At 50.0% G+C, this 14,346-nt stretch overlaps 4 protein-coding genes across 4 annotated transcripts; all 4 read left to right on the top strand.

Annotated features, from left to right (window-relative positions):
• Positions 1-263: 263 nt before the first annotated feature.
• On the top strand, positions 264-4,199 carry Pmar_PMAR020068 (nucleolar complex protein, putative; the record flags this gene model as incomplete). Its single annotated transcript, XM_002779248.1, has 12 exons — positions 264-358; positions 405-1,040; positions 1,088-1,212; positions 1,275-1,350; positions 1,537-1,720; positions 1,813-1,942; positions 1,989-2,047; positions 2,096-2,175; positions 2,224-2,339; positions 2,388-2,458; positions 2,865-3,554; positions 3,963-4,199. 12 exons carry the CDS (start codon positions 264-266, stop codon positions 4,197-4,199), a joined length of 2,499 nt encoding a protein of 832 aa, XP_002779294.1.
• A 548-nt stretch (positions 4,200-4,747) lies between these two features.
• Positions 4,748-8,748, top strand: Pmar_PMAR020069 (hypothetical protein; the record flags this gene model as incomplete). The annotated part of the gene is made up of 15 exons (XM_002779249.1): positions 4,748-4,872; positions 5,048-5,145; positions 5,320-5,359; positions 5,568-5,817; positions 5,861-5,928; positions 6,058-6,121; positions 6,166-6,276; positions 6,315-6,440; positions 6,487-6,597; positions 6,639-6,721; positions 6,767-6,858; positions 7,983-8,184; positions 8,228-8,330; positions 8,375-8,497; positions 8,551-8,748. The coding sequence occupies 15 exons, from the start codon at positions 4,748-4,750 to the stop codon at positions 8,746-8,748; spliced, it is 1,794 nt and encodes a 597-aa protein (XP_002779295.1).
• Positions 8,749-10,196: 1,448 nt separating this feature from the next.
• On the top strand, positions 10,197-12,447 carry Pmar_PMAR020070 (proteasome subunit beta type 3, putative; the record flags this gene model as incomplete). Its single annotated transcript, XM_002779250.1, has 11 exons — positions 10,197-10,345; positions 10,385-10,517; positions 10,572-10,706; positions 10,758-11,054; positions 11,385-11,453; positions 11,503-11,627; positions 11,682-11,789; positions 11,842-11,924; positions 12,110-12,222; positions 12,271-12,357; positions 12,412-12,447. 11 exons carry the CDS (start codon positions 10,197-10,199, stop codon positions 12,445-12,447), a joined length of 1,335 nt encoding a protein of 444 aa, XP_002779296.1.
• Positions 12,448-12,616: 169 nt separating this feature from the next.
• On the top strand, positions 12,617-14,073 carry Pmar_PMAR020071 (conserved hypothetical protein; the record flags this gene model as incomplete). The annotated part of the gene is made up of 6 exons (XM_002779251.1): positions 12,617-12,803; positions 12,847-12,974; positions 13,088-13,250; positions 13,293-13,462; positions 13,516-13,699; positions 13,745-14,073. 6 exons carry the CDS (start codon positions 12,617-12,619, stop codon positions 14,005-14,007), a joined length of 1,095 nt encoding a protein of 364 aa, XP_002779297.1. The 3' UTR covers positions 14,008-14,073.
• Positions 14,074-14,346: the final 273 nt, after the last annotated feature.

Below are 14,346 nucleotides of genomic sequence, written 5' to 3' on the forward strand. Positions count from 1 at the left end.
CGCGCTTAGTCGTGGGCGCGCGCTATACTAAGTATTTTAGCGCGCGCCACGTGATTCACCTATGGTCACCGCTTGGGGCACGAATAGCATGTCGATACTGTTATGGGTCATTGCAGATGAAAGCGCACTGGCTTGAACGAACCATCCTGTGAACTCAGTCGAACTCAACTGATAGTAAATGCTGCGGTCCTGGGCCGCATGGAAAGCTATTTAAGACATACATGTTTTCACTAGAATGACGGCGGTCCATATTAGTTGTTGCCATGCCTGCTGCTCCTCCTAATAAGCAGACTAAGGAGCTCACAAAGGCGGATATAGACACTATAGTGGCGAAGGGCGACCTCCGAGCCGCCAGACGGTAAGACACCAGCGTGTCCATTGCGGTACGATGCCTGACCATTTAGGCTTCTTGCTATCGAAGGGGATGTGCCCTTGTCTACAGTGGCCACTAGGCTCAAGGCGGCTCTGAGGACATGTTGCGTGTATAAAGTGAAGGCCGGTGGGCTGGTCTATACTAAACATAGCAGTGACGCCTCCTTGGACCAGTACTGGAGGGCTTTGCAGTCTATGCTGGAACAGCTGCTACAGTCGCAGTCCGAGCAGGCCATCACGTTGGGCAGCCGACTCATGGTGGAAGCCATCAAATCTGAGCGCGATATAGCACAGAGCTTCCCTACGGAGGTTTTACAGTCAACTCTACTGTCAATTATCGTTAACGTCTATGACCCCGACTATGCGGCTGCTGTCTTCATTGGGGAGCTCGCCAACACACACTGGGATGTCTACACTCGAGTACTGTCCTACCTGAGGTTGGTATGCACCGCATTGGCTGGAGTCGAGACTAGCAATACTCGACCTGTAATAGCAGCAGTGGAGGCCTCTGGTGTGGACCAGGAGGAGATTCTAGAGAGGATCTATACGCTGTTGGAGGCCTATGCCCCTCCATCCAAAGGCATATGCCAGACTGAGCCTCTCGATACGGCGGGCAAGGCGGCCTGCAAGGGTGTTGTCAGCTTACGGAAGGCGTTCCAGGAGGCGTGGTAGTAGAATGAGATAAATCAATAGGTGGGAGTTTGTGTTTGTATAGGTTGGCATTCCTCCGTTTGGACCTGTCATCGGACCTCATGCGTTTGGTCTTGCGTCACTTGCCTAGTAATGTGCTCCCTTACCTACCCTCACCACAGTACTTGGGTGACTTCTACTTCAAGGTAGGTAGGCGAGATGGATACCTGGCCGAGGGGTCCTTTAGGCCTTTGATGGAAGCGACACTACAGAGGATACCACCAACAGTGTGCTGGCCCTAAGTGGTTTGTTCTACCTCCTCACCCAAGCTAATATTGGAGATCCATCGTAGTGTTGGGAACTTCGAACTCTCTCTCCCTGTTAAACCCGAATGCTAGCTCGCTGGGGCTCAAGTGGCATCTCCAACTCGTCTCGTTTAGTGAGTATGCTGCTCCTCAATGTATGAAATGTTTTTGGCAATTACGCTGGGGTATTATGATACGAGTATGGCATGTCGGGGAGTTGTTATCGTAGGTACATAGACAATAGTCTATCAGCCTTCTACTCGCGACTCTACGCCCTGCTCACGCCAGCTACACTCGTCTTACCGTACCGTCATCGTTTCCTTCGACTGCTGCTCTTGGCTTTAAAGTCGCCCATGCTACCCGGAAGCAGTGTTGCTGCTTTTGCTAAGAAGCTGTTACGCTGTGCTATGCTGGTGAGGGGTCTTAAACCTTTGATGGTGCTCTGGTGGTCTCATATCTTGTGAATATACCGAACTGCTGAGTGGTAGGTGTTGTGGTTCCTCAGGTGCGGTCTCACAGCGTGGTGATGTGGCTAGTCACGGCAGCGTATACGATAATGCAGAGGAATCCAGCATCCTGTAGGGGCCTGGTACATGACCAGGGAGAAGCCTCTCGGAAGGAGGTTGATGGAGCAGGTAAGAGTTAACGGTGCCCTTATCGTAAAAAGAGGTTACATGGTAGAGGCGAGGTATGAGGAGGATCCATGGAAGGACGAGATGAGCCTTGATGAGGCCGTGAAGGTCCGTTGGGAATCTCTTGCCGCGATGATGGTATCATGTTGTTTTTAGATAATACCGTTGACGTCACTGTGGGAGCTACAGTGCCTTATGAGGCACCACTCGCCTTCCGTTTATCGCCTTGCTCAGCTGTAGGTTAAGTGGGCTGCTGCTTGCCGTAGTAAATTCGGTGTGGGCAGATTCCGTACTAACATGTTCGCGGAGACTGCCAAGAGGATATCGCCAGATGACATGCTCGTTGTGACGGACAAAGAGCTGTTTGACCGAGAAGTGAACTACCAGTGCAAACGAGGCCGTAGGGAGTTCTTGTGGGGTCACGTGTCGGGGAGGTCTTTGATATCAGGAGTAGCCCCGCCTGCGGCTATTGGCTTCATAAGAGATGAGGTCCAGCCGATTTACCAAGCTGCCGATGAGGTATTCGCACAGTTCGGATGTACTTAGTAACAACGTCGAAGTATACTACGTAAAAGTTTCCTCATTGCCACTACTGGGGTAGTCTCGTTGAGTGTGTTACATTGTAATGAGTAGAGGAGGAGGCGTACTAGGAGTTGGGGTGTTGGTAGGGAATTGCTACTCTGTCCAGTAAGGGAGCACTATGAACTCGGATGTCATAACTCAGTAGTAGTTCAGAACTCCACACTGGTATTATGTCTAGTCATGGGCATGCTGCCTCGGCGAGCTCAGGGTGGGGAAGGATGGTAGTAACAGCAAGACACCTCACGAAATAGAAACTTCGCTTGATGTAATGAGCCTAAGCATGCTATCTAGACGTGAATGCTCAGGGTGCCCAGGTCGTTTGTTGCCACCCTAAACCTGTTAGGTATTTTTCAAGAAAGTGATATCTTTGCAGTGTTTTCAAGACATGTCCAATCGCCGTGCTGTGAGTGTAAAAGTACACCCTCTGGCCCTGCTCAACATCTCGGACCACATCACTCGGGTATCCTATGCAGATCAGTCGGTCAGTGCAGTGCGGGGCTTTCTAATCGGGTACTCTGATGGTGCCGACATTGTCATCACCAATAGCTTCCAATGTGTAACGGATGAGATGGTATGTGTTCAGCACGCATGCACACGGATTCGACAGTATGGTGAGATTTTCCCCAACTCCACCCCTGTTGGATGGTATTCGGTGGCGGCTGGGGGTCCGCCTTCAAATGAGGTACATGCCTTTATGGAGGGCATCGTTGGTGATGAAGGGGCCGAGTCTTTGGTCGCACTAGTGGTCCGGTCTGATAATGAGATGGCTTGGTTGAGTAAGGAGAGCGAGACGTTGCCGATCCAAGCCTTTGAGAAGAGTGTTGATGGTAGTTTTATAGAATTGGATGTGAGGGTGTGTATGGAGGATGAGGCTGAGAACATCGCGGTATCACATGTGACTAAGAATGCTAAACAGGCCAGTGCTGCTGGTACGTATGAGCATGTCGTGGAGCCGACACTGGGTGCCATCGCGATGCTCAACAAGAAGGTCGAATCGTTGTTGGAGTATATAAGAGCTGTCCAACGTCAGGAGGTGAGGCCCTCGTGGAGTGTTGGAATCTATGCTAGCTTTCCCCAGCTGGACTCAGGAGTTTCTTCACTAACGATGGGAGTCTACATCCGAATCGTGGCAGAAACGGGCAGGAATGATGAGAAATTTTCCGAAATTTCCTCAGAATTTTCATATTGTCACCAGCATATGCGGTTGACCATGTGCATATTTTCCAACACTCTCCTCAGAGATTAATTGTTTACTCGTCCTGCGTGTGTTCGTGATTCGGTATGCGAGCCTAGTCCGTTGGCTGCATGCAATGTCGTCCCCAAATCGATGCCATTCTGTGATCGTATGGAACATCTCTGAATCCTCTGGTTACATCTATGCTTCTACTTGTTCGTTTGCTTGTATTTGAATTGGTTTCTGTCAACTCACGGCTGCCTTCAGGTAGAAGTCTCTCGACCTCTACTGCGCTCGATATCGGCCATATGCGACCAGCTGACGGCAATGTCGCGGGCAGGCCAGGAGGGTACTGCTTTACGAGCTCATTGGGATAGAGTTATAGAGGACTCCATGACGGTGGCGTTAGCTGCTGAAGGCACGGCTAACATCGCTGAGTTTTGTGCGACTGTGGACACGAGACGTATAGCTGCTGCACGGGCCCCTAAGGCTTTGGATTCGTAAAAGAGTGTACTGTTTCTTAGCACTCTTTGCTTGTGGGGTTCATAGTACCACACCAATCTCAACTCGTATCATGTCCCAGCATGCCTCTTCATCATATATAGGTGTGTAGTGGCATAGAGAGCAGTCATCCACGCGTGCGATATCTCACGTAGTTTTACATGCATTTCGTGCATTTGTGTCAATTATGTCGGCGCATTGACGATGACTAATGCGCCTAAACGACGATAGGTTGCAATGATAACATTTTGTTATGAAGTTCGTTGTACGTAGGGGCCTTAGTAAGGCTACTAACACAATGAATTCAAGCTAAGGTGGCTTACGTGGGCAACCCACGCCATCACAACCCATGGTGAATTGTGGTGGCTGATTTTTGGTTTTTTGGTCATTCGAAGTACCGCCTTACAACAAACTTCCCAGTGGTTATTGTCGCTGTTTTTGTGGAAGAAGTAATTCTTCACCGACTACCAGCCCTCGTTATTATGTCTCGGTTGTCAATGAATGCAGCCTTTTACTACGTCTGTGGCCATTCCTAGTTGCTTCTGAGGTCAATGACAGTGTCGACAGGAAAAGTGTCCGCGGTATCAGTACCGCTGCAGCCGCTTTCGAAGAGGGAGATCCTCAAACAGCTCAAGAGGTTCTTCATCAGCACCAACACCGCCTGGTCCGATCGAAAGTGAGTCCATGAGTGCCCTTAGTCATGCCTAGTGTCGACCCTAAGGGGTAAGGGTCCGGGAGCTCCAGGGATCCAGGAAGCAGCACGACGAAGGCTTGAAGCCTCCATGGAGCAATCCCAAAGCAGGTTGATCGTCGTTATTGCCCCGCTATCGTCCCATTGTGCTCATCAGCAGGTGGGCCGAAGCCCGGTGGGGGGACTGGCATTGGAGCTCCGCAAGTAAGGAGATCTGGAGACGGATCAGAGGGAGCATTCGACCGAACGCTGCACCCGGTGAGGGGGTTCTGAGGTTACTTTTCAGTACTATTGACTAGGGCTTTCTTATCGCGGAGAACTGCGTGACGGACGAGATAAGCATCTATGGAGAGCGTAAAGGGCCTGTGGCCAATGCCCCTGTGTGGCCATTAATGCAGCATAAGTTCCGGGCACCGATATGTAAATGCTCAGACAACGTCGAGGATATGCTGGACAGGATCGAACGCCTACGGTGTGTTTGGATGATGGGGGAATATGCTCGCTTTCCTCAGCTGATATCTCTATCTCTGCTATTGATTATGGGAATTTATATATGAAATGGGGTAGAAGTGTTCAGGTACGAACACAAATTTCCCAAAATTTTCTCATAATTTTCATCTTTTCGCTGGCATGTCTTGACACGGGATGATGCCTTCTCCCCTCACATGGTTTCTACTTAGGCGTGATGGGCTCTTTTACGCGGCCCTTATGAACTTGGTCACAGCCAGAGCTGAATGGCTATTCGTCAAGACTGGCATGCGCCATATGGCCAACGGCTTCCGAATGAATACCGCAGAGGCCTATTCTGTTGAGGAGGCCCTATACCATATCCCGGTGACATTCCTAGATAATTGGGGTCAACCTAAGGATACTGCTCTCAAGTCTGGTCAACGCCGTAAAGGAGGAACTGCAGTCCGGAGCAACCCGCAGGTTGTTGTATGTGCCTTTTCGCATGGCTCGATGATCGTGTCAGGAGGTCCTGTGCATCCCTGAGCTCCACGTGATACCAGAATCGGACCGGGTCCTTCAACCGGAGGGATGGTGTGCCCTCCTGACTGTGGAATATGAAACCCTTGCCTCGATATCATACCTATCCCCCCTTAGCCCCCATGCGGAAGTGTGAGTGATGTGCCCAGTTGTAGTGCAGTCGAGCTATCTGGCAATGACCAGGTATTTCGTGTCACAGCTGGCTGAGATCGCCATGGTCCGATGGACAGAGCCGGGAGCTGAGAAGGTTAGGGGCTCGAGGGGCTGAGGAGAGTCGCTTTCGCTCTTCAGACTGCTGTCGATGAGGCAGTTCTACGTCTGGTATGGTCCCTGTGGCGCTTATACTATACGAACCCAATTGGTGGTGAATTCAACGACCAACACGACCTCATCATTTCCAAGGTGCTCTGTTCCTCCTATGCTGCTGGAGTATCTCCTAGATATTGGCAACGATGGGCTTTGCATGTTATCGACTAGAGGAGTTTTCGCTCGCCCGTGAGTGTTTCAAGAATGCTAAGATACTGCGCATATCCCATAACACTAAGCGACACCGTGAACCCCCAATGGTAGTACGTCACTTGGGAAGTCGGGTACATGGGCCATTGTGTGCAGATCTGTCCCCATGTGGCGGCTTGGGGACATAATGAAGCACTTGCCCTGGCCGCCTTGGGCAAATTCAGGAATGCATACAAGTTAGCGTGGAGCGCTGCGGAAATTATGAATGTGAGTTTCGAGTGGTACGGTATGGGAAATTGGTATCATAGGCAACTCGCGGTCCTCGGCACCCTGAGACGATTCACTGCCAACTCACAGTAGAGAGGCTAACAAGACGTCCGGACGTTGCGATGTACTGTCAAGTCGATGGTACTGCTGGTTGTGTTGCTGGGCGTAGGTCTTTGAGCACGGGGGTGGACGTGTCCCCCAATGAGGCAGTGAGGGCTATAAAGAAGGCAGAAAAGCGGCCCAAGCCTGTCAGAATGAATCGTCGGAGGAAATGAAGTGCTTGCCACGATCTTGTGTGAATCTTCTCGCGGTGTCAAACTGTTTTGACCGTTGCGTTGTCCGGTCCTTATATCTCCTGGAATGTCGTTGATCATAGTCGATGGATGGATGCGACAAAGGTTCCATGCTGCCGAGTGGCCGATGGCTGTGCCGGCCCACCTGGCTGGATCGGAAGCTCTCTATTGATCAGCTTGGTGATATCATTCATTATAGAGTCGATCATTATAACCACAGTGTCTGCACTATACTCAGAGTACCACTGAGTCTACGAGAAGGCTTCGATAGTGCTTTAACTTAGTAATGGCTTTTCCCGATACGTTTTATTCAATTCTATATCGTCAAGACTCAGTAAGCCCGTAAGTGTTTGGCGAGGCAGATGATGAATCCTGAAGTGAGGGCATTAATTTCCACAAGCTTCTCATGCCGTCAGGACTCTACCAGCCCTGGAGGTCTCGACTGCTATCCGATGCACGGTTGGAGACCCTACTCCAGTACAGTGAAGATGAGAAGAATAAACTAATATGATTTCCGACACGTGCTTATCTCGCTAAAGTCTCTGTCGCGTTCAAAGGGTCGAGGCTACGACTGCAACAGCAGCAGCTTTAATCAGCGTATTCTCATCCACTTTCTCGGTTACGATGAGTGCCATCTTCGAACCCTCCCCGACCAACAATAGCAGCAGATATTCGGCAGAGAGGAAGTACTCGGGGTCAAGCCGCAGCAGTAGCAGTGTCAAGGGACCATACCCCCAGACGGATTTCAATGACCCCAACTTGGCCGTCAGGACTCTCATGGTCTTCCGGTTCCCTCGGGAGGCCCAGGAGGTAGACTTAGGTGAGATCTCGTCGTCGGAGCTTCTCGGGTGTTCAACCACTTCTTACAGCTTGTCGATTCGGCCGTTTCGGCCCCCTCGAGCACGTCAAGGTTGTTTACGACCCCGTCACTCACTTACCGCGCTGCTATGGATTCGTCCGTTTTGTTCATCGTGCACACGCCCTGGAAGCCTACCAAGCCTGTGAGGAGCGGAGCATCTCTATGGACGATCCTTTCGGCCGGACCTGTAACGTCATGTCATCTCGGTCCTAGCAGGGTTATTGCCTTCTCAGGGTTTTTCGAAGTGAAGTGGGCTCGGAATGCTCGCGCGGCTGGGGAGATTCCGAGGGGTTCGTCGGACCAGCAAGAGAGTTATAACGGCGGGTATGTACAGTCGTTGGATAATGCACTCCCGCAAAACGGTATCTTCTCGGAACCATCGGTCTCCACTGCTGATGCTGCTGCTGTTGCTGTTCATCCTACCAGACACGACTCGTGAGTGCACTCTTGAGGTTATTCGATTAACGTATGTGATTAGGATGCTGGATAACATGGACGACTCCAGTTCTACTGGTGTGCCTCCTTCCCTCATCGAGCCTGCCCTTCTCGAGCTTGTCAGCTACGATGAAAGCTCCAGACCAGTACGCAGCAACATGTCCATGCTGAAAAGCATCGCCCTTGTTAGATGATGTCTTCGGAGGAAGCGCAGGAGCTCCTGAGGCAGCTCGAAAATGCTCAGCAGTCGGACATGACCATTACAGCAACTGGAGAGGACGAGTCGGTGTCTCCCTTTGAATTGCCTCATGCGGTGAGTTCAGTCCGAGTCTCAGCAGATCTCCCTCGATCCTATAGAGTTGTCAGATTCGTGAGCCCCCAGTTCTCAATCACTACTTAGACATTACCACGGAAGCTGAGGAGGCTGCGACCTCGCAGGCGGCGGCTGCAGCCGCAGCAGCTGCATTGGCGTCTAAGAGGGAGGATACTTCCCAGGCCGATCTGGCTCTGCTCATGGAGACTGTTTTCAAGGTGGGTCAGGGAGTGGTTGCCAACAGCGATTGAACAACTCATTTGCCATTGATCTGTGAAGATTGCATCGTATATGAATTCCTTCAAAATCAGTGGAGAAGTCTCCGTCTTCAGACTGTGCGTCGCAGCGCCTTGGAAAGGCTACGTAAGGCCAGCGATGCCTCTACTACTAGTACGCGATGTGGCAGCAGCAGTTCGACGTCAATGTTGGGTGAAGTGCTCGATCATCCAAAGCGAGATCCTCGTGTAAGAACGCTCGTCACTGACTCCTCTATGAGAATTCCTCATGTATCAGGTCGGATCAGGGGAGACTACGATGGACGACCCCGCAGCTGTATCTTAATCTCGGCTGATCCCTCATGAAGTCTGCGACAAGATACGAAGGCAGATTCTCTTATCACTCCGTTTAATGTGTGATCATAGCAGTGGAGTACCTTTTTTATGTAACCTAAAAAGATCAGTAGAGTTACTTCTCATATCTCATCATTAACCCTCGTATCCATTGAGCCTTCTGAGCCTGTAAACTTGCTGTTATCGCCTACTACAAGAACGGTTCGATCCCGATGCACCAGATTCGATCGAATATCATTTTTGTCATGTGCACGTCGTATTGGAAGAGAGTGAAGGTGGTGGTGGTTGTTATTATTATTAGAAGAGTGTTTCTTGCTTTTGTCACATTGCTGAATCGAGGATTCCTGTAGGGCCCTATAAAAGGGTTGTTACTTCTAGCAGTAGTAGTATTGTCATTATTAGTGTTGAGATAGAAGCTGCCTGCATATAGAAGATATATCCATTCCTCACTCTATTTAGTCATTGTCGGGACAGAGCAGTGTCTACAGTTGGTGGTGTCACTGATCGTCTCCGGGGTATCATGATTACTGCTGCACGTCTTTAGACTTGGTATTTTTTTAAGATGATGAGGGTAGCGTTGGCAGGCAGAGTGCATGCGACCTAGTACGTCTCTTATTGTGTTGAGTTCTGCAGTGATAGTCCCAAGAAAATGTGCCCGATTGCCATATGGTTGTTGTGATAGATCTGTTGTATTAAGAGTGGAAGCAACTGATTATATGAAGAACTAGTACAAGATACATACATACACAGACGCTACCAAGAACATGATGTATAGCTGGTGAATCTTATATTGTGCTGGATGGGGGAATGCTGGTAGATAGTGAAGTACTCGCCCTCTGGCTACGAATGTCTGCCGCGTTGACGACAGAACGGCGATGCATAGTTACACCCAACAAGCGGTACCTCTGTTACTAATCGCTCCTTACATCAGATGTTCGAGCTCCTACTAATATCTCAGCGATGGTTAAGATGAGCTCTTGTGTACGCGTGCTACCGACATCGCGCTCGCCCGAGAATCTCTACTACTATTCACATAAGTAGGTAGAAAGAAGCTGTAAACACGAATTAAAATTGTCGATGATGAGGGATTATCTGACCGATTAGGTTAATTTGATAATCTAGTTTGTGAAATGAACCGAATATTTGGGGTTGGGAAAAAGAAGGTGGAGGCCCCTCCCGCCCCTACAGGGCCGTCTCTGGCCGAGACCAGTGAGCACTTGGACAGCCGAGTCACATTATTAGACAAGAAAATCAAACAGTGTGATGAGGATCTAATCAAGTAGCAAGGAGAGCTCCATCGTAAGCCACCAGGCTACAGGTACAAGCAGCAGATGGCGACTAGGTCTGGCGCGGTCGGGGCCAAGCAGCGAGCATTGGCAGTATTGAAGAGGAAGAAGATGTATGAGGCCCAGAGGGATCAAATGATGAACACACAATTCAACGTGGACCAGGTAGAGGATCCCCGTCCTAAGGTTGGATCCTGGGCTCACCAACTCGGTGCTCAGGCGGCCTTCACACAGGAGCAGATTCAGACTAATATCAACGTGGTGGAGTCGATGAAGGTAGCCAATAGCGCCATGAAGTCCCAGATGAACGACTTCAACATCGATCATGTGGAGGATGTTGTTGACGATATGGCGGTAAGATGCTACAAAGGAGGTTCGGAAGGGGAAGGGTGATGACGATGTTAGGATATTATGATGGACCAGGAAGAAATCAACGACATTTTGGGTAGAAGTTATAACTTACCTGAGGGTTGCGATGATGCTGCTCTGGAAGCTGAGTTCACCATGCTAGAGGAAGAGGTCGCCATGGATAAGGAGAATGAGCTCCGGGCGGTAGTGCAGACCAGGGCCAGCACCACTACACTCGTTGCTGGGCTCTCAGGGACCATCAGCTCCGACGTACTTGCCAACTACATTGCCGGGACTAGACAAGCCAGTGTCTGCTCCAACAGCGCCTTACTCAACACCAGTAATAAGCACTCGGTATTGTGCTATGAGTGCAAGGGAAATTACCACAGGTTGCTCTGGGGTCGATCAACAAGCCACAATGAGTCTACGTCTCCCCCTACCGCCTGAGCGCGGTAAACTCTGCCTCTAATTCGAACTGTACCCTTGTTGCCAACATCGAAATTCTCTGTTGTATTTCAACTTCGGGTTGAGTCCCAGGTTGTCGCGTTGGCCCGAGTAGGTTGCTCAGGATTGCATCTCGCCAAAGCCGTTTTCCTCTCAGTTTTTCGTTTGTAGTGTACTCGTTCAGCATGGTAGGTGCCACGGGCAGGTGGGAGTTGAGAAAGTTACGGTATTCATTTTTAGTCGGGCAACATTATGGAGTATAACGGTGGTAGTGTGATTGCTATGAAGGGCGAAGGCTGTGTCGGAATCGTAATATCGGATGGAATCAGCGTCACGCGCCACGAAATTACTTCACTAGGCCTGCGATCGAAGATATGGCGTCAACCAGCTGCAGACGGTCTCGGCCAACATGCAGAAGGTGTACCCGATGACATCCCGATGCTTGGTCGGATTCCAAGGCCTCGCCACTGACTCGCAGACACTGTACTAGAATGGTCATGGGCCCGGCTTCGCGGCGATGGGGGTTGTTGACTGCAGATCTCAGCTGCTGAAGTTCCGCTTGAAGCTGTACAAGTTGAAGGAGGACAGGGAGATGCCATGTGATGTTGTGAGCCACTTGATGGCTACTATGCTCTACGAGAAACGGTACTAATACTACTACCCCTGCGGCTGGCTGGTTATACCCGACTATTCCTAGGTTCGGGCCCTACTTCTGTGAGCCTGTTATTGCTGGTCTTAAGAACGATGGCGAGCCCTTCATCTCTTCCTTTGACCTTATTGGTGAGTTCTAAGCTTGTTCTCTCATTAATGAGTTTATCAGCCCTTTAAGCCGTAGTGCTACTCTCTATGTGTGATTGAAGTATGGGGGGTCGATACATGAGTGTGTGATCGAGCTCATCGATAGCTCTCGTGTTGGCGTATAGCTTCGCTGTCCATAAGTGTTGGCTATAAGGCTGCCACATCAGGCACTGAATCTACTGCTCCCGATTTCATCGTCTCTGGTACGGCCACCGAGCAGCTCATGGGTGTAGCCGAGAGCTTCTGGAGGGAAGGCATGGGCCCTGAGGAGCTCGCTGAGGTACTTGCATCAGCAACAACAGTGGAGAGGTGACAGCTCTCCTTGTAGGTCCTGGGCCAATCGTTGCTCTCGGGTATTGACCGCGACTGTCTTTCTGGATGGGGTGGCGTGGTCTATATACTTACCGATAAAGAGGTAAGCTCTTGCACACTGACGTCGCTCTTCCTGAAACCTTGGTCTTATCGTTAGTTGATCACAAAGACACTTAAAGGAAGAATGGACTAATTCACGGAATTATACCCAAGAAGAGTGATGAATAGTTTCCTCATTTCTTTTCGGATTTGCGTTCCTCTCGGAGACTAGCACAGGCGGAGCGAGACGGTAGTGGTGCAATAAAATAGTGACAGTCATGGTATCGGTCTCAGTCGTAGCTCAGCAGCCGATCTCGTTTATAATGACTGTCATCCCATCGACCACCGAGGCTGGCAAGAAGCGACCAGCTGATGAGATCGAGGCCGAGAAGGCAGTGGAGGAGGAGGAGGGAGAGGACCTTCGTCAGTATGGTGATGCTAGCTATTGGGAGGAGCGTTACAAGGCTAAGAAACAGAGACTCAATGAAGAGAAGAAGAGTGAGAAGGACGGTAATCGATTTGGTTATCATAGTTGGAGAGGTGTGCTCTTCAGAGAAGAAGGCTGCCGCTGCAGAGGATGATGATGATAATTCGACTGATGAGTGGCACTTCAGTTTCGAGGCTATGAAGGAGCTACTGCCCGAGAAGAAGGATATCACAGTTGTTGATGTTGGATGCGGAGTAAGTTATCCTGAGCTACCTCCACATATTGTCCGCATTATAATATAATGATTATGTTGGAGGTCATTTGAGTGTATAAGGCGCTTTCCAATCTAATAGAGTGACTTTATCAGGTGTCCTCCTTCCTTAACTCCATGCGAGAGGCGGGATACACTGGTCGCCTTATCGGTCTTGACTACTCACCCAGCGCTATTGACATGTGTAAGGAAATGTTCAAGGAGGTGGAGTACCATAATAAGGAGGCTGCGGAGATGTGCCCTGAGATCGTTAAGCCTGGTAATACCCAGGTTAGGTCGGAATAGATATATTCTTGTTCAGCGGAGGTGGATATGTTCCTCGACAAGGCGACCATCGACGGTCTGTTGGCTGACGAGTCCGGGGCTGAGCACGTCCAAAAGTTGTCCAAGGTTGAGGGCCAAGCTTTGAAGGTTGGAGGTCAGCTCATCTGGAGCACCATGTTCGGTCCTTTCGAAGAGTCTGGCGTGAAGGTATTGACTACTGTGAGTTCGTAGTAGTTGCTGCTCACGTCTTGTCGTAATAGGTCCTCAAGGAGACCATATTACCGGGCCTCTTGGCTGGTGATGACAAGGCTTCTTACAAGGTCTATTGTCATGTTCTTGATGATGGTACGGAGGACATCGAGTTGCCTGAGCTCGAGGGGGACGAGGAATCAGCCGAGAAGGCCGAGCCAGAGGAGCATGCTGAGGAGCCCAACGCTGCTGAGGGTAAGGGCGGTCTCCGACTTCATTAGCCGATCAACTGGTTATAAGGTACTGATGCAGCAGCCGAGGAGGAGAAGGTTGAAGGTGACGAGATCGATATGGCGGAGCTCGGCGACATGGACGAGATGATCATGCAGGCCCTGGCTGAGACCGAGACTCTTGCAGTGTGGATAATTGAGAAGGTCGAGAAAGCTGCCGATGCCCCCAAGGATACCACTGAGCTCATCGGTAAGATCATCGAAGATATCGAAGTTGATGTTCACGATGGTGGTGACGACGACGAGGAAGTGGAAGAAAAGATAGAAGACTAAACATAGACCAGTTTCTCTCCGTTCTAGCAGTCTAATAATTGTGATTTATCCGATAAGAGTTCCTCGCTTCTATCACGTTTCTTCCTAACAATAGCGTTGTTGTGTTATACAGTGTTATCTATCAACATGGAGTTACGCGAACGACTCGTCCCAAGGTCGGGTATGAGCGATAGGATGCTGGAATCTTGAGCTCTGTTCTTGCTTAATTCATTCCATGTACTGCGGGTGCGTGATGGTATATAAACTATCCATCATCATTTTCAACACATACATCATGTATGATAAAACGGTAATCATACACATCACGTGTATGATATACGATATACTCAAATTGACCTC

Source organism: Perkinsus marinus (genome assembly GCF_000006405.1).
Source record: "Perkinsus marinus ATCC 50983 genomic scaffold scf_1104296947650, whole genome shotgun sequence".
Classification (NCBI taxonomy): domain Eukaryota; phylum Perkinsozoa; order Perkinsida; family Perkinsidae; genus Perkinsus; species Perkinsus marinus.